Consider the following 19,651-nt stretch of genomic DNA (forward strand, 5'->3'; position numbering starts at 1 on the left):
GCATAATTTGAAATAAATAGATCTTTTAAAATGGAAATAAATGCTCATGTCAGTTTTATTTAAATTATCCAGAACTTCTAATTCAAATGTACTTTTATGGGCAAATGAACGAACAAACTGAAAATACAACAATATATTCACTGCCCTAGATAAAACGCAATCTCAAAATTTTCAATTAAGGACTGAGAATACATCTCAGGAGTACAGCGCTTGCTTAACATATGTAAGCCCCTAGGTTAGATCCACAGCACTATAAATAACAAAATTAAGTTCATGTAGTACTCTTGAAATGACAAAATTTTAATATTGAACTAGTGGTTCCAGGGACTAGCAAGCAGATGTAGCTGTTATTGTTCAGATATGAAGTACTCCCCAAAGGTCCATGTATTCCAGGCTGGGTTCCCAAGGTGAGTGGTGTTCAGAGGCAGGTCTTCAGGGAAATGGCTGTAGAAGGCTGTGTGTATCAGTTCCTTTTCTGTTACTGTAATCAAATACTCTGACAAAAGCAACTTATGGGAGTGTCCTGGTTTGCATCTCCATTTCTGTAATAAAATGCCATGACCAGCAGGGCGGTGGTGGCACACGCCTTTAATCCCAGCACTCGGGAGGCAGAGGCAGGCGGATCTCTGTGAGTTCGAGGCCAGCCTGGTCTACAAGAGCTAGTTCTAGGACAGGAACCAAAAGCTACGGAGAAACCCTGTCTCAATAAATAAATAAATAAATAAATATGCCATGACCGAGGCAGCTTCCAGAAGGAAGAGTTTGTTCTGACTTATGACGCCAGAGAGATACGTCCATCAGGGCAGGGTAACACAGGGGCAAGCGGCAGGCAAGGCAGCAGGAGCAGGGAGCTGAGAGCCCACATCCTCAAATGCAAGCACAAAGCATGGAGCGTGAACCGGAAGTGGCTCGAGGCTATTAGTCTCAAAGTCTGCTCCTAGTGACACACTTCCCCAGGAAAGCTGCACCACCTCCCCAAACATTGCCACCAACTGGAGACCAGTGCTCAAATACGTGAGACAGTTCCCATTCAAACCACTGCAGAGAGAACAAGTTTATTTTGGCTCATAATCCCAAGTCCATCCTTTTGGGGAAGTCACAATGCTCAATACCTTGTCTTGAATGTCAGAATTCTTGGTTTTGTTTCCCTGCTAACTTAATCCACGCTGACTATAAATCATTGCATCCACATTTTTTAAAACTTTATTGATTATTGTGCATGTGACCCATATCCCACACCTGGAGGTCAAAGGTCAAAAGACAACTTTCAGGAGTCCATTCTCCCCCTCCCCTGTAGGTTCCAGGGATTCAGTTCAAGTCACAGGCTTATCTGAAAAGCTCTTTTCCAAGGCATCTCGCCTGTCTTATGAAGGGTAATCTTGGTAACCTGATGAGATTCAGAACACCACAGGAATATACCTGCTGGTGTGCCGTGGTGTTTTTGTTTAATAATTAGGGCATTCATTTTTAGATTAAAACTATTGTCCCATAAGAATAGGTGATACAATAAGTGTATTTGAATCAGGAAAATAGATGAAAAAAAAATTTCTGAAATCCCAAGACACGGTTTTCTGCTATTTTATTTTTGTGAAGAAATCTGATAATGTCTAGGTTTTTTTATTTTAGATAATTCGTAATTTCTGCCTCCACAAATTTAAATTTTTCTCTATTATATATATTTTATATATTATATATTGCCATAAAATATACTTAGAGATTTCATTATATTTAAATACTATATTTTTTTGTCACTTCTGAGGCCTTCTGATCTGCAGTCAGTGTTCTAATTAAGGGAAATTTCCTTCTATCTAAATTTAAGTGTGACTATCTGCCCCCCCCCACATTTCTTCTAACTATATAACTTCTTTTTCTAAAAGATATATTTATTATGTATACAGTGTTTGTGTCTGCATTGGTGCCTACAGGCCAAAAGAGGGCAACAGCTTCCATTATAGATGGTTGTGAACCACCATGTGGTTGTGGGGAATTGAACTTGATACCTCTGGAAGAATAGCCAGTGCTCTTAACTTCTGAGCCACCTCCAGCCCCTAACTTTCTAACTTCTAACTGACTATCTGCCCCCTCTCCCGCTCTCCTTCCATAGCCATAGCTAGTGCACACAGACAGTTTTTCCAAGTGTGTGTCCCTTGCGACGTTACTCGTCTCGATCAATTTTTCCCATTGTTTTTCGAGTTTCTGAGTGAATTCACAAGCATTTCTGATGAACCCAAGAGATCAGGAGCTTGTCTGTTGCTCGCTGCCTCTGTGCACTGGGGTTCCTTCAGCCTGTTTGCATTTGAAAGCTGTATTTGCTGCCCTTTTATGCCTCTAATGGCCTCTCAGAAGTTGTTTTAGAAACAAATAAGGGATTACTTTAAACTCCCATCTGTCCCTTGAAATAAGACCTTTGGCAAAGAAAGACTGACTTCTCCCCGAGATGGGTTCCCACCCGAGTCTGCCAAACACCCCTCCACTGAGGGTTTCAAGTCATCCTTCTTCAATGGAGTTCAGTAATGGGAAGCTGCCGTGGATTAAAATTGGAAAAGTCCTTGATCAGAGCTTCAAGCTCTAGATGAAGAGAGTGAACCAGCTTGGCTGCCCTGTGGATTCAGCCAACCTCTGGTTACATAGGGATAGTTGGAGCCTTGTCTGTTGATGTCTCCTCCTCTTCCAGCCAATGGGAACTGGACATCCATCCCTAAGGTGTTAGTTACCTCCCCTGATGTCTACCGCACATCCCAAAACTGATAGAAAGCTCAAGGTACGACTTCACCCGTTCCCTCCACTCCACCTCAGTTCCATCTTGCGCCCTTCTGTACTGGGGCAGGGTCCTTTAACTTCTCTCAAGAGAGCTGCTCTTCCAGCTGGTCCACCTCCCTTCAACCAAGTTCTAGCGGCTCACACTCTGAAGTTCTATCCAGTGGGTGGCACCTCACAAGCATTTTCAGAGCCGAAATGAATACTGACATTTCTCTGAACACTTCAGGGGCAAATTCCAACGCAACGAGTTACCTGTATTGGGCTTAACCTAGAGCACTAGCTCCACACTTTGAAAGTGTTGCTTTCACATCTCCGAAGAGTAGCATAGCAAAGCAACTTATTTTAAGAGCTTCCGCCTACCACTGTATTGGCTCTAATAGTATTCGGAGTGATAAGTTCCTGGGAATACAATCAGATTATCTGTAAGTGGCAGCTTCATCCCCAGGATTTTTGTGGAGACTCTTCCAGTTTACCCTTCATGCTGTACTGCAGTAGCTGGGAAGGTTTACCTTAGGGGATAGTCCTGACTTCATTTGCTTTCCTGCTTTTCTGCCATTGTCTTCATTTCTTCACCAGAAAGTTTTTGGTTATTGGGCTCCCAGCTCAGTTCAAAGTTGAAAGCTTTCCTGAGAAAACTGCTTTTTAATAGCCATACATTTTATTGTTGTAAGAATCCTTCTTCTGGCCCTGATTTGATGGAGAGTTTTATCAAAATATGGGCTGGGATACAACTCAGTTTGTGGAGTTCTTGCATGAAGCCTAGGGTTTGATTCTCAACACCACAAAATCTCAGTTTGGAGATGTATCACTATGACACCAAACCTTGGAATGCAGAGGCAGAAGGATCAGAAATTCTAGGCCATTCCCTCTTGGATACATAAGAAATTTGAGGCCAGACTGTGATACATTAACCTGTCTCGGTTTCTTTTCATTTTAACAAAATATGTCAGCATCTAAGGAAAGTGTATCCTCCCTCACCATCACTGAAAGTTGTTGCCATTCCATCTCTGTGTCGCACGGGTAACCCTATGTTGGCCCTGATATGCATTAAATACGCTGATGGCTAGTTGTAGTGAATATAATATTTATGTCAATATCGAAAGGTAGCAGTTTGGTGCCAGAATATTGGCATTAGAAACTGGTATTCGAACACTGACACTAGAAATCAAGATCTGAGAGCCTGAGAGATGGTTCATTTGTTAAGATCACTTACTGCTCTTCCAGAGGACCCTAGCTGGGTTCCAAGCACCGACAGCAGGCAGCTCATTGCCATCTGTAAGTCTAGCTCCGGGGAAGCCAGTGCTGTCTTATGGCGTCTTCAAGCACCTGCACACTCACACATACATGCATGCACACACACACACACACACACAATTAAAAATAAAATAAAATGAACCTTTAAAAAAAAAGAAATAGAGATTCGCGCTCTAAGCACATTGCTCTTTTTTTGAATGACTCCTACTCTGGGTCTTGGGTTCCCTCTCTTATGTGGTAAGCACTGACAAGTAGAACCCACACAAACAAAAGCTCCTTAGGTTCTTAAGTTATATCTGTGGTAGTAGTTTCTCGTGGGGTGCCAGTCCACAGATAATGACACACAGACTCATTACTAATTATGAAATCTTGGTCTACAGCTTAGGCTTGTTCCTACCTAGCTCTTATAACTTAAATTAGTCCATTTATATTTATCTACATTCTATCATGTGGTGTTACCTCTTTCCACCTTGCACCTTCTATTTCCTCTACATGTCTCCTGGCATCTTCTGTGTGTCTGGATTCCTCCTCTTCTTCCTTTCTCTACCTGGAAGTCCCGCCTACACCTCCTGCCTAGCTGTTGGCTGTTCTGCTTTTAGCAGCAATAAGCCTTCGCACAGTGTACAAATATCTACTAATGAAAACAGACACAAAGCCTGCAAATAGCAACCATTACAGCCCCACTGTCTCAAGGATGTGTTCTATTCCACTTTATAATGGCACAATTAATAACTGACTCTTACCTGTGTGCGCTAATCACGACCAGTTACCTGCTCAGTGGCCTCCTTAGTTTCAAACTCTTGGTTTTGATTGGTTTGTCTTTGGTCTCAGAACACACCTTTTGGTAGTTTGTTTACTTTCCGCTTTAAAAAAAAAAAGATTCCTTATGTATTTGAGAATATGTCTCTCTTCTATATAAATGCAAATAACAACTTGATTGGGCATAGATCTTGGGAATATCATGTTTTCATTTAAGCACCCTGGAGATTGTTCTTTTGTTGATGGAAGCCAAAATCATTTCTTCTTCTATAACTAAACCTGAAACTTGTAGCCCTCAACACTTACAGTATTATATGTTAATCTAGAAAAGCAAAATGGGTTTAAAATATTAAATCTAACATAATCAAAAATACACACTGTTTTCAGGTCAAGATATGTCTTAGCCCTTAAGCAATTTTAGTTAAGATTCTTTTGGCTACAATAGAAAATCATTTTGGATTGGAAGAGGAAACTTTAGAAAATGCCCCTATCAGACTGGACCGAGGGCAAGCCTGTGGTACACTTTTCTCCAGTTCACTGGGCTGTGCCACCCCTGAACTGGTGGGTTTTGGTGCTATAAGCGGGCTGAACAAGACATGGGGAGCAAGCCAGTAAGCAGCATTCCCCCACGGCTTCTGCTTCAGTTCCTGCCTTGAATTCCTGCCCTGACTTTCTTCCATGATGGGCCTGTGACCTGAGAATTGTGTGCTGGAAACTTTCCTCCCCAAGTTGCTTTTAGTCATGATGCTTTATTACATCAATAGAAATCCTAACTAAGATACCCAATGATTTAAAAAACAATAATAATAGCTATTCAACATGACCCAAACTCAACAGGACCAAAACTCTGTGTTCTGTCTCATATGTGATCCTCACCTATAACGTATGCATGTGGTACCTAAGGTTCTTTTCCTTGGGGAGACACACAAGCAGTGTCCCCTCCTTTGAGGCCCCAAACCACAAGCCAAGCAGTGTGTACATATGGGCAAACTCCAAAAACCTTAAAGGGAAATTGAAAGAGTAAAAATAGGAGGTGGGGCTGGGTGGTGGTGGCACACGCCTTTAATCCCAGCACTTGGGAGGCAGACAGGTGGATCTTTGTGAGTTAGAGGCCAGCCTGGTCTATAAGAACTAGTTTCAGGATAGGCACCAAAGTTACACAGAGAAACCCTGTCTCCATAAAAATAAATAGGAGGTGAGGAAGACTGGGAGTAGGCAGAAGGACACATGGAAGAGGAAGAGGAGTTCTAAGAGGAATTAGGGGTATAAAGGAGTGGGGAAGATGAGGAAACAGAATCTACTAAAACACACATTATTCAAGAATTCCACAATGATACCTAATACCTCACATAATAATTTGTAAAATACAAAGATTAAAAACAAACAAGCAATAACAAAAAAAAACCCAGCTATTCATTTAGGGAATGATTATGAGGGATGGCTTCCCTGACCTTGTTTGCACTGGTTCAGCTAAATTCTGTGGGAACATGCTTGCAGTAAGCAGAGAGTTTTCTGAATAAGAAGCCCTCCTCAGGCATGAGACCCTTAGAGGACTGCCAAGCAGGGTACATGAACGACTGGGCCTTGTGACCATCACCCATGTTCCTTCAGGTGGTGTCTGGATCACAGAGCAGCAAGAGATCCCCTGCGGCACTGGAGCTCTCAAACCTCTGCTTGTTTTACCAATGTTAGCGAGCCACAGGCCAAGAGAACCAGATGGCAGGCAAATATATACACATCATCGCTTTCGGTTGCCAATGGGAGCCTGTGATTTACATCTCAGGTGGAATTCCAGAATTGTCAAGAATCTCCCAGCACGAGTCAAGAGCTCGTTTCTGGAGTGATCTAGAGTAGGGTCATGACTCCTCCGAGCCTCAGGCTCCAGGTCTGAAAAATGGCAGTAAGTACCTGCATCATATGTTGTTATGAGGTTGGATGGGATGATGATGATGATGATGATGATGATGATGATGATGATGATGATGATGATGTTGTGTGTGTGTGTGTGTGTGTGTGTGTGTTTATAAGTATGGGTAGAGTCTAAACTTTAGAAGGGGAGGCCAAGAAAAGGAAGTATGGGATGATGAGAAAGGACAGAATGTAGGCAACAAGACAAATAAATCATCAAAGAAGATAAAGATGTGAAGCCAAATTTTTCATAGTTTCGGCTCCATTAAATATTTTCTTTTTTCATGATAGGTGAATTCAACTTTGTGGCTACTGAAGTGGTAAGAAGTTTTGGCATCCAAAGGACTTAACATTTGCTGGTCCTTTGAGGCAGTAGTCGTGAAAGTTTGGCATCCAAAGGACCTAACATTTGCTAGTCCTTTGAGGCAGTCGTCATGAAAGTTTGCCTTTTGTTTTACTTCCATTGACCATTACTGCAACAGGAATCAGACATGACTAGTCATTGAATGCGTTTATCACACCGACTCACTCAAAGAAACTGCTTAAAAAAAAACAAAAAAAAAACAAAGAAACAAACTTTGTTTTGAGAGACGAGGTGTTTTGTAGCCTGAAATTTTCCCTTTTTTTTTTCTGTTTAAAACTATATCAAATCATTTCATTATAAGGTTACTTAACATGTAAACTGTACTGCTACATATAAAATAAATTATGGTTTCAAAAATATACACATTAAGCAGGGTGTTTTCGTGCCATGTCAATTGAGGGCCAGAAGCAGGTTGCATCTCTATGAGTTTTTAGGTCAGCCTGATCTACATAGGGAATTCCAGTCCAGCTAATGCTATACAGTCAGACCTTGTCTCAGAATTTAATATATATTAATGTCATGTTGATATATACTAATATTTATCATATTAATACATTATACATATAATTTTATAGAATATATTTTTATATAATTATTGATCATGTTAATATACATGTATATACCTGAGCAGAAAACCTAGTACACAGTAACCATGCATTTAATTTTTAATTTATTTTATTTACTGTTGTTGCTTCCTTTAATGTACCTTCAATACAAAGACTTACAAAAACGATACTTAAGCCAGATACGGTAGTTCATGCTTACAAGCCCAACACTTCAGGAGGCTGAGTCAGAAAGATTACATATTTGAATCCAGCCTGGGCTACAGAGTCTTTTGGCAGGTCAAGGTCTGAACAGAGGAAATGAGACCCGGAAGTAGTCTAGACAGACTGAGCGGTAGAAACAAAGCCGCAGAGACAAGAAACGAGTTGTGAGTGGTGAAGTGGGACCAAGTGATCCATCCTGGGACTGGGAAGGTGTCGAACTCCGCAGGCACATCAGGGTGGATGTGTCGAGGTCAGAAGACAACTTTGAAGATCCGGTTCCCTCTCCGCTACATGGTTTCCAGGCACCGAACTGAAGTCCTCTCAGCTGGCTGCAAGCGCCCTTTGCCCACTGAGCCATCCCGCAGACCCAAACTTTCTAAGCCTACGGCAAGCATCACTCGCCGTTGCCTGAAGAAGCCAAATCCAACATTTGGGACTGTTAAAAGATCTGAACGTTTCCTACCTCTGAGGAGGAATAAAGGGCAGGCAGAAGATTAAAAAAGAAAGAAAGAAAATGAAAAACCCTGTCAGTGTGTAGTTTGGTGGTCAAAACTTTATCTAGCATCTGCAAGCCCTGAATGTAATAGCTGGCCCCGAAAAAGAACAAAACACAATCAAGATACAATGGCTTATTGCTTTGTCTCTGTCGTCTTGATCTCTTTCATAAATCTGGTTATTGGAAGACGGTAGTTAGGCTCTCTTGAGAGTCTCACATCTGTCTCTACTGTCTTTCTTATTTTCGTTTTCATTTTTCTAAGATATTCAGAAAAGACTCAATTTATCCTCTGCCTGATTAAATTGAATTTCCTTCTTTGTCCGATAGGTTATTTATCATTTTTTAATTTAGCAATCATATTGATCTCTGTGGTTGGCTAGGTATAGATACTAGAATTCATTTAATGGCAGTTTCCTTTGTTAAGGGAAATCTGATGGCTGTGTGCATGTTTACGCACATGAACTAGCTTTGTCAACAGTATTCTCTTTTTTTCCTGTCACTAATGCGGTTGGGAAGACACATATTCACATCATCAAGTCATTCAGTAAATTTACAGTTGTATTCGTGTCATAAATTCTCTTGGAAAATAAATTCTCCAGGAACCTAGATCAAGTACTGTGTTGGACATAAAACAATGGCCAAGATGCCATCTGTTCAGGTTTCAATAAGAGTAGCCAACATAGGCTCATATATGTGAATGTTTGCTTCCCAATTCGTGGGTTGTTCTAGAAAGATTAGGAGGTGTGGCCTTGTTGGAGAAAGTTTGTCACTAGGAGTGGGCTTTAAGGTTCTCTAGATAGATAGATAGATAGATAGATAGATAGATAGATAATTGACAGAGAGATAGATAGATAGATAATTGACAGATAGATAATTGACAGATAGATAGATAGATAGATAGATAGATAGATAGATAGATATTATCTATCTCTATCTCCCCTGCTGTGTGTGATCAGGATGTAAAGCTCTTAGCTACTGCTCCAGCCTGCTGGCCACCATGCTCCCCACCATGACGATCATGGACTAATCCTCTAAAATTGTAAGCAAGTTGTCAGCTAAATGCTTCGTTTTATAAGTTGCCTCAGTCCTGATGTTTAATCAGAGCAATAGAAAAGTAACTAAGACACCCTCTTTACCCTCAAGGCTCATAAAGTTTGCAGGGCAGAACAATAAAAACAAACTGTTGAGTCCATGAGTGATACATCAAGAACAAGTTCATAGCCCCCAAGAGTACAAAGAGAGGGTGCTCCTTACCACAGGATCATGAAATATGTCAAGCAGACAAGTGACCATTTGACTCATAGCATATGAGGGGAAGAGGGTGAAGAAGTGTTCAGTAGAAGGATAAATTCCAGGTAGAGGTGACTGCAAGAACAAAAGCTTAGAAAAAAAGATGCTAGGTCATGTTTAAGAAACTAAAATTTAAGAGATAACAGCTAATGGGCACCGAGCATGGTGATGGTTAATGTTTCTTACCATAACTGGATTAAGAATGCCTAGTACATCCATGAGCCTTACCTTCACCAGAAATAAATGGCAAGACGGGATGAGCTTCCTAAATGTGAGCTGCACTATCTCGTGGGTATGGTCCTGAACTGAGTAAAACTGGGGAAAGGAGAAAGCCACTTGAGTTCCCCCATGAGCAGGCATCATCATGTTCCTGCGGTGATGAACCCAACCACCTCCAACATCATGCTTTCCACGGCAGGATAAGATGTGCCTTCTAACCAGAGACCACGCCATCCCCACTTCAGTTACTTCTCGTCCTGTGTGGTCACAGCCCAGAGAGAGAGAACTAATGCCAGCACCTCTAGAGGTCCAGGCGCTCTGCCAGGAACCATAGCTGCACAGCATCTGCCCTAGTGCTGTCTCGTTGCTGGGACACAAACCCCTCTAACCGAAAACAACTTGGGAAGGAAAGGGCTTGCTCCAGCTTACAGCTCCCAGATCACACACTACCATGAGGGACACTGACGAAGGAACTAAAGTAGAAGCCTGGTCTGTTGGCTTGCGAGCTCAGATTCAGCTGCCTTTCATAGACAGTCCAGGACCACCTACCCATGAAATGACACTGACCACAGTGGGAGGAGGCATCGATCATCAATCCATTATAATCTCTCACAGACAGTCACAGATGCCAATAGGAACAAGGCAATTATTCAGTGTGAAGCTCCCTCTTCCTCAGTGACACTAGGCTGTGTCAAGTTGACAAACTGAGAATGAAATTAAACATGAACCAAATACATATATGCATGCAATAACATTGATGGAAAAAAGAAGTCATGGATTTGAAGAACAGGGAGGAGTATATGGAAGGTTTTTGAGGGAGGAAAGGAAAGGGAAAATGTAATTAAAACACACACACACACATATGTGTGTGTGTGTGTATGTATGTATGTATAAAACAAAACTCAAGACAATCTCTTTACATACCCTCCACAAGTCAGTAGTGTAGCTCCCCAGTTATGAAACCAGATTTTTAGAACAAATCATCTGATTTGGGAGCTCATGCAGTATGGTCACATGGAGTGAATGAGTATCTGGGGTGGGTAGGTGAGGCATGATAGGAACAGTAAAGGAATTCCAAGCTGGAGATCATTAAGACTGGTGTAGGCTTTGCCTTGTGTAGTGTTGGGTTGAGAAAGCCCCACCACACATGAGGGGAAGTGGCCTTTGGGACAAATAGAAATGTAACTGCTGAGGACAAAAGGTCACAAGGAAGGGAAACTTACTTCTCATTTCTGGGGGTGAGAAGTTAGAAAAACTCCACCTCACATATTAGAGGCCCATGGCCTCAGTGAGTGTCCTACCCAGTGGACGTAGCTGAAGCTTATGACTGACATCTGAGCTAGAGACCCATAAGCCTGAGCCACGAATTCACAGATGGATTTTAACCTTGGGGACTGTCAAGTCACCCTGTGAGACTCCCTGGAGGGAGTCAAAAACACTAAACCTCAGCAAAAGGACTGTGAATCAGTGGTCAGCCCGGCAGGAGGGAAGCTGAGATGTGTGTCCCAGTGACGCAAAATCCAAGCAGGTCAGTCAAGCTGGCCGTATGATCTTTCCCAGCACAGGGGATAAGGTGCACCTGGTTGGAACCATCCTGGCTGAGGCTGGTGTCATGTGAGCCTTGGAGAGGAAGAGTTGGTGAGGAAATTGGAGGTTTCTGCAAAGTAGTGATTAAGACAAGAAAGGAAGTAACGGGTTGAATACCTCCTACTGAAAGCGCTCAGTACCGGGGATGAAGCACACAGATTTCAGAACTGTTTTCCAGTTTGGAATATCTGCATATACATAATGTGATATCCTGGAGATGGAACTCCTGGTCATCCTATTTCATGTATAATTTCGATTCATGCAGCCTAATGGTAATTTTATGTCATTTTGATAATATCATGCACGGAACAAACTTTCACGGTGAGGAATTTTCTACTTCTGGTATTAGAAAGTTGCAGACCCCGAAGAAGTCATATTGGGGGATTTGGTATGCTCTACCTGTAGAACCTGAATAAAGGGTAGAATAAGAGTAGCAGGTTCGAGGACATGGATCCTCAGAGACGGGCTGTAGTGGAGGAGCTGTGGGGCAGATGAGTTGAGGGGAACATGAACCGTATGGCGGGCATTCGTCTCACTCTCTGTCCCTGTTATAAAACACTCTGACTTTCTTTGCTCACAGTTCCAGGTCACAGCCCATCCCTGCAGGAGAGTCAAGCGGCAGCTCATCACAGTCACACCACACCCGCAATCAAGACAGAGAGCTCAGCTAGCTTTCTTCTCTTATACCATCCAATATCCCCTCCCCAAGGAATGCCGCCACCCCACTAGCGCTCTTTCGACTGATAGAGATAAATCCCAGAGACATGCATGCAGGTTAATCTACTCTAGACAGTTCTTCATTGAGGCTTTATCCTCAGACAGTTCTAGGTTGTAACAAGTGACAGTCTAGGCCATCATCCCAAAGGTGTAGTTGTTTGCCTTTTGCTTAATGAAATTTCTAGGCTGAGTACTTATGAAGGAAAGAGGGCCAAAAGTCCAGGCAGTGTGAGCACCAGGTCTGGTGACATTACCCTGGGATAGGTCACTGCATGGAGACAGCATCACAGGCATCCTCTGAGGGATGAGCCCAACAATGGTGGCTGCATGTGTTGGCAAAAGAATGAATATCCCCAGACAGAAAGCTAGAGGGTGACTCAGGGTCAACCTTGGTCTCTCAACAACCTGTTCCCACAAAAACAAGCTCAAGGTCCTTCAGTAACTAATGCCTTCTGGGGAGGCAGCACTCTTTGGGACCAAAGGACCTCCCACTAGGTTCCACCTCTTAAAGATCCATCTCCTTCCAATGCCAACATACCAAAGTTTCCAGCACACAACCCCTCGGGATATTTGTTTAAACTGTATCCAGATTGCAGCCAATGGGGTATTTGAAATCTGCATGGAGAAAGTGGTACAAACTCCAAAGGTGTGGCCAGAGAACAGAGGAGTGGGAGAGAGGAGAAAGGACCGCCACTTGAGGAGTCTGAGCACCAAAATGCCAACAAGCTGAGCAGTTGCCCTTGAAGAGAGTGAAGTCACTGGGGAGAGGTGGAGGCTGGGACGGAGAAAAGGGAATTGAATCAAACTTAAGGTCCTTAAGTGGAGAGACCAGAAGACAGGAAAGTGGCAGCAACAATGGCGTGCTATGTGTTTTCTAGAGGGTTGGTGCCAAGAGGACAGATGGAGACATAGCCTGGAAGGGGCATTAAAGATTTTTTGCCCATCTGCTGCCTCTAAGGGAGTAGAATCGCCAGGATGCTCTATTAAGACAAGAAGCAGAGTCTTTCTAACACTCCAGCATAGATGGGAGTGTGCCTGCCTCCAAAGTGTCAGCAGTTTCAGAGAGAAGTAGAAGAGACTGGGTAGCTGATGGGGCAAAGTAAGGTGATTGGAATTAACTCCTGGGACAGCCTGTGTGTGATGGTGAGCCAGGGTGATGCCTGAGATTTGAGACTGAAGCCAGAAGTCTTCTGACCGAGGAGATCATTCAACTTGTTCCATAGACACGAAGGATTGGCCAGTGTTTCTAGACGTACCTCCATCTTCCGTAAGAGACAACTACCCCATTAGGCTTCCTCAAAAATATTTTTGAGAACCTTAATAGGAAATGAGGTGCTCAGTCTCTCTGCAACTTGATAGACCATGGCAGACTGATATCCATGGGAGGCCCACCCTTTCTGAAGAGATACAGGAGGAAGAATGGATGGGGGAATTGGGAAGGGGAGGGACTGTGAGGGGAAGAAGAAAGAGGGGAAATGTTGGTTGGGATATAAAAACAAAAAAAATAAAAATAGCCAAAAATATTTTTGAGAGATCTGATGATCTTTGACAAGGTGAACAAGATTATTTTTATCAATAAATGAAAATTAGGGTGGAGAAATAGCTCGGTTCATAAAGTATTTGACTTGCAAGAGTGAGGACCCGAGTTTAACGCCTGGAATACACATAACAACCTGGACGTGGTGGTTCATTTCTTATAATCCCAGCAATGTGGAAGCAGTGAGACAGGCAGATCTCTGGAGTTTTGGGTACAACACTCAAGGTCTTCCTCTGCTCTCCCAGGCTCATGGACACACACAAACGTGAATACACATTGGAGAGGGGCCGAAAATGGAAGCTGTGATGGTAGATCATACCTGTAATATCAGTACCCAGGAGGCTAAAGCATGATTGCTGTGAGATTAAGGTCAGCTTCCATTACAGTATGAGAGCCCATCTCAATCAATCAATCAATAGGAAAAAGATTGGAAAGAAGCTCAGCGTGTCACAATGTGGTCCGGCTCAATTGCTCGATCAGTATCATAGCACTGCTGTAATGCTTAGGATAAATTCTTAATAGGACATGGAAATGCTTGTGATACTTAGGCAGGGAAAGGAGAGGTGGGGACAGAATTACAGAATAGTGATGATGAGGATGACATGGTACTAAACATTAAGAGCAGTTTGAGCCTACCAGGCTCTCCCTCTTTGAAAATGGAATGTGTTTAGTGACTGTGTTTTCTCTGGGAATGCTCCTGTCCTTTCTCTCTGCCTGCATTCCCTGCATCTGAGGTTTTAAAGCGTGTGTATCCTCTTCGAGCAGAATGTGCTGGCAGCATGTCAGTGCTAATGCCAGCTCCAGCTCCAGCAGCCAGCGCTGTGGCCCTATTCCCAGCCCCACGCTCAGTCGTTTTATAGTTTGAAACTGAAATTGGCAGAAGTATTTATAATGCAATGTGCTATGAATTAGGAGCTTTTCTTCTATGGAGCCAAGTGTCCCCAGCAAACCACGGGCTGTGGATGCGGACACCCAATTGTCTTTCATCTGAACAAATGCCTGGAGACACAAGGAGCAATTTTGCTGATGTACCAGCTACAAAAAAAGCAGAACCTACCTCGGAAATTTAGAATAAAAAGCATCTGTCACCATGCCCGTGACTGGCAGGCATGGACAGTACCCGGGTGCTTGCCTCGTGACTGAAAGTAAGAAGGATCCCTGGGACCCGCTCAGCACTGATGGCCTTGACTCATGCATGGAGATCGGTCCCTGTCATGTCTTAACATGCTGCACTCTTTGTCTTGTATGTACATGTATATGCATGTTTGTGTGTGCAGGTGTACATGGGTGCATATGGAGGTCAGAAATCAACCTTGGGTGTCATTTTTTATGGTACTGTCCACCTTGTTTATTGAACGGGGTCTGTTGGGCTTCAAACTTGCTAAGTAGGGTGACTGGCCTCTCCATGTATTTTTTAAAATGTTCTCATTCTAGCTATATCTGTGTGTATGAGTGTTGGGGGCAGTGTATGGGCTTATGCGTTTGGATGCCTGCAGAGTCCAGGGGTGTTGGATCCCTTAGAGCTGAGTTACAGGCAGCTGTGAACAGCCTGGAATGGATGCTGGAAACCAAATACCAGTCCTTTGCAAGAGCAATAAGCACTCTTAACTGTGAGCCATCTCTCCATTACAGCTCTTCCCCCTTGCCTTTTCAAGCATCTATTTTAAATACCCATTCTGCCTCTCCTACAGAATTGCTCTTTTTATGTAAGAAGTAGTTTAGGTCCATTCTCCAAATACAGACTTCATAGGACAGAAATAGTTTCACTACTTACAGAAAGAAAAAACAGTCACTGAAGGAATGATATTGCTAAAACTTCAGAGTGGAAGGAATCAAAAATTAGTTGATGAGTGACTTCCTTTGACTCCCTGGCTACAAACAGAAAAGGTTAACACTGAGCACTTTTTCAGAATAAAAAGCTCCCCAAACCACCCACTTTGATTATTTACCCTCAGGCATTGCCACACACACACAAAAAAAATTAATTGACTGTTTGATTGTGGTCAGAGGCTTCTACTTCCATTCTGCACTTGTAAATGATGGTGGGGTGGGGGTGAAGCAGCAGGGTTGTTCTTTCAGAGATGTGGTCCAGTCAGTGAGGAGAACAGACAAGAATGTGGCCTTTCTTCGGACGCAAGAGTCCCGAAAACAGGATCTAACTGAGAAGGTGGATATCCTGGGGGATACCAGGGATACCGTTGCTGCTTACTGGAGCAAAGATTTGGGGGAGACATCGTAGAAAGGGGCCGTGAGTGCAAGGGTAGCATTTATTCCTAGAGCCAGCAAGGGCCCTGTCTTTCTCAGAAGAAAAAGAGAAGGTGGGATGCAGAGGGAAAGAAGTTAAGGTGGCAGTGTTTAAGGGTCTTGATATTCTCAGAGAAATGAGAAGCAAAGCAAGCACAAAAAGACGTCAAAAGTTCTGGGATCTGCCGCATAGGTAATGAGAAGAAACAGGGACGCTGTGGTTCTGTGTCTAAGTATACGAGCTATAACACAACCCCACGTTTGCAGAGCTGGGTACCATTCACACATTACCCCTATTTACACAACGTCTCTATACAATAGAAAGCAAAGTGACTCCATCTCATTTTCAATGACAAAGGCAGCCCAAAGTTGAGAGACTTACTCATATTCACACTCCTAGTAACTAAGGGAGCCAGGATTCAAACCTGGGGCTTCCAACTCCTAGTCTCATGGGCTACTACTGTACCAGGACACCTTCAAACTGAATTCTAAGTTGTTTTGGAAATCCAAAGGAGCCTCTGCTAGGATTGGCTGATGTTTGGGAGCACTGGAAAGAGTCTGTCCCCTCATGAGATACATTAGCTGGAGTGTCACTCTTCCTGTCCAACATGTCAGCCCAACTGCTCCGATGTATTCAGAGTAACATGGGGAAAGTTCAGTATGCAGAGGAGGGTTGTGAATTCTGCAGCCTCTGGCTTTCCCCAGTATCTGGAAGAGCCACTGTGGTCTGGTTGCCTGGCATATATCCTCTCTGTGCTGTACCCAGCATTCCTCTCCTTTGGTTTTGAAAATTGCCAGGTCTTCTAGTTTGCTTTCTGTGGCTGTGATGACCACCATTACTAAAAGCAACTTGGGGAGGAAAGGGTTTATTTCATTTTACAGCGTACCGTACATCAGTAAAGAAAACCAAGGCTTTCTAGTTTGCTTCTGACATTAGTTCAGCTAGCTTTCTTGTTCAACCCCGGACTTAACTGCCTAGAAGTGACACTGGCCCCGCCTACATCAGTTAACCAAGCAACTGCCTCCACAGACAAATCCACAGGCCAATATGGCGGAGGCTCTTCTTCAGCTGAGGTTCCCTCTTCCCAGGTGGGTCAAACTCACAGCCCAAATTAGCTCCACCCCAGGAGAGCAGTACAAATAAAATAACCCAAACTTCCGGTTCTTAATCACAGTCTTTCAGTTCTTATCCACAATACAAGTCACGGCCATGCCTACGGTCTTCCTCCTTTGTAACCGAGAAGTGAGTGATGGAGACCCTTTACAACTTTATCACCTGGAACATTTCAAGGTCCCCACTTCTTCTACCACCGTCCCCTCTGTCACCGCCTTTATAAACACGCGCACCCTTTGTCCCTATCGTTTCACTTACACCTCCACCCTGCCCAGTGACAGCTTCCACACCAGCAACCTTGGAGACTTCAGCCTATAGAGTTTGAAAGTCAAAAAACTGAATAACATAAAAGGTGCTTGCCCATCTGTCCAGAGAGACTTCAGAAACGCCTTGGTCACTGAGCTGAAGCAAACATTTGTCACAGCAACGGCAGCTCTAGGCCCAGAAGACAAATTAAAGACAGGAAGTTTTGTTCAACTTTCTCATTACACTCAACGAAATTCCACAGCCCACCTACTACTCTTTAGGGCTCACTTGGGGGCTGGAGAGATGGCTCAGCAGTGAAGGGCACTGGCTGCTCTTGCAGAGGACCTGGGTTTGGTTCCCTGCACCCACCCAGCTTACCGCATCTGTAACTCCAGCTCCGGAGGATTCAATGCCTCTTCTGACCGCTGAGGGTTTCCGCACACACTTGATGTACATACGTACACTCAGGCACATGCAATAAATAAAATAAAAATAAATAACTATTTAGAATACAGCACATATGAAAACCATGGACCTGGAGCAAAACTTTCCTATTTACTTAAACTTCTCTATTTATTCAACTTTATCTCTTTAATTTAAAATTTTTTATATTTTTGTTTCACTTTTAATTGTGTCACTGTGCTGGTGTGCATGTCTGTGTGTCTGTATGTGTCTGTATGTCTGTGTGGGGAGATGCCTCTATGGAGGTCAGAGTCATTTTTACCCCCAGAGCTGGAGTTACAGGCTGTGTGAATCATCCAATATGGATGCTAGGAGCTACACCTGGGTCCTCTGCAAGAGCAGTGCGTGCTCTTCAGCCCTCTCTCTTTCATGTGGAACCCAGCTTCTTAAACCAACGGTCACACTCCCTGTGTGAGGTGGCATTAACTGAATACGGGGGCGTCGTGAAAACTTTCACAACAGTGTAAGGTTTATAAAATGCACAGCAATCAAACATAATGAAGCCCAGATGTTTCTGGCAGCGGTAGGCCAAGGTGCATTGTGCAACTTCACTACAGCCTGTGCCCAGAACACACAACACCCACACAACACATTCACACTGTCCACCCCCCATCACCAACCAACACCGCCTGAAACAGCCAAGCTCAGCAGGAGACTATCACACATTTGAACTGCAGTACTCCAATATACGGGCCAAGTTTCCTGCTCGCAAAGAAACATAATGGCTTAATTCCAGAAAACAAAGACTTTTTAATTTTTTTTAAATCTTACCAAGCTCCCTCAGCACTTTAAGTATCAAATTAGCCTGTCTTCAGACTGTATCATGTTAGAAAGTTTGATTTTGTAAATTGCTGTGTGAGTTGCTGACTTGAATGTTGGGGGAAAAATCATTAAATTAATTTTGGCATGGGATTAGGACAGAATTTTCGACCGTTTCTGAAATGACCCTAGACACCCTTCTGCCATGTGTTTGCATGAGGCAGTGTGTCCAGAACTGATTCTAAAATCAGATGTCATTCAACTCTGAAAACATTGGCTATGCTCCGTGTTCTGAAGTGACAATATTAAAAATAAACAAACATCCATATCTCCTTAGTATGCAAATTTGCTTTTGCCTTTACTAAAAGGTAAATTATATGGATACCAAAATTGTTTTTAGATGAATGGCTTTATTATCAGTAACTGTTTGATTTATATACTTATTTTATGTACCTATACACTGAGTTTTGTAAAATTTTCTTAGGAAAATGGAATTTCAAGTAGAAAATGTTTAAGAATCTCCTAAAATACCATCCATAGGGCTTTGTGTTGTAGTACGGAGCTGCGGGCTGTGTCCCGCCACCCGGCTAGCTTTACCCAAAATAATTACACGGAAACTGTATTCTTTTAAACACTGCCTGACCCATTAGTTTCAGTTTCTTATTGGCTAGCTTTTACATATTGATCTAACCCATTTTTATTAATCTGTGTAGCCCACGAGCTGGCTTACCAGGAATGATCTTAACCTGCATCTGTCTGGAGTGGGAGAATCATGGCGACTCCCCGACTCAGCTTCTTTCTCCCAGCATTCCGTTCTGTTTACTCCGCCTACCTAAGGGTTGGCCTATCAAATGGGTCTAGGCAGTTTCTTTATTAATAAGAAATCACTCCCACATCATTTCCCCTTTTTCTGTTTAAACAAAAAAGAAAGGCTTTAACTTTAACATAGTAAAATTACATATAGCAAAACAGTTATCAAGCAAGAATTACAGTTACAATATTTATATCTATTTTATCTTTTATCATAACTAAGGAAAACTATATTTATTCATTCTTTAACTCCATCAAAGACTCCAGAAGGATATAATACTACCTAAGTAAACAAGAAATAAGAAAACTCTAGAAATGACAGAGACATCTTGCTGCCTGGACAGTCACCCAAAGTTCT

General features: G+C 42.9%; 1 protein-coding gene across 2 annotated transcripts in view; it reads left to right on the forward strand.

Moving 5' to 3' along the window:
- The window catches only part of Tacr1 (tachykinin receptor 1), a 179,328-nt gene that overhangs the window by 109,515 nt on the left and 50,162 nt on the right, over positions 1-19,651 (forward strand). Inside the window, exon 3 of one of the 2 annotated variants that reach the window (XM_041638541.1) lies at positions 12,329-12,338. The exons of the other annotated variant lie outside the window; for it this stretch is intronic. Coding sequence (XP_041494475.1) covers positions 12,329-12,338 — 10 coding nt within the window. The remainder of the gene's footprint in view (positions 1-12,328; positions 12,339-19,651) is intronic. 2 annotated transcript variants of the gene reach the window in all.

This window comes from Microtus oregoni, unplaced genomic scaffold (genome assembly GCF_018167655.1).
Source record: "Microtus oregoni isolate MIOR12 unplaced genomic scaffold, Mior012 000002F_ref0000024, whole genome shotgun sequence".
Lineage (NCBI taxonomy): Eukaryota > Metazoa > Chordata > Mammalia > Rodentia > Cricetidae > Microtus > Microtus oregoni.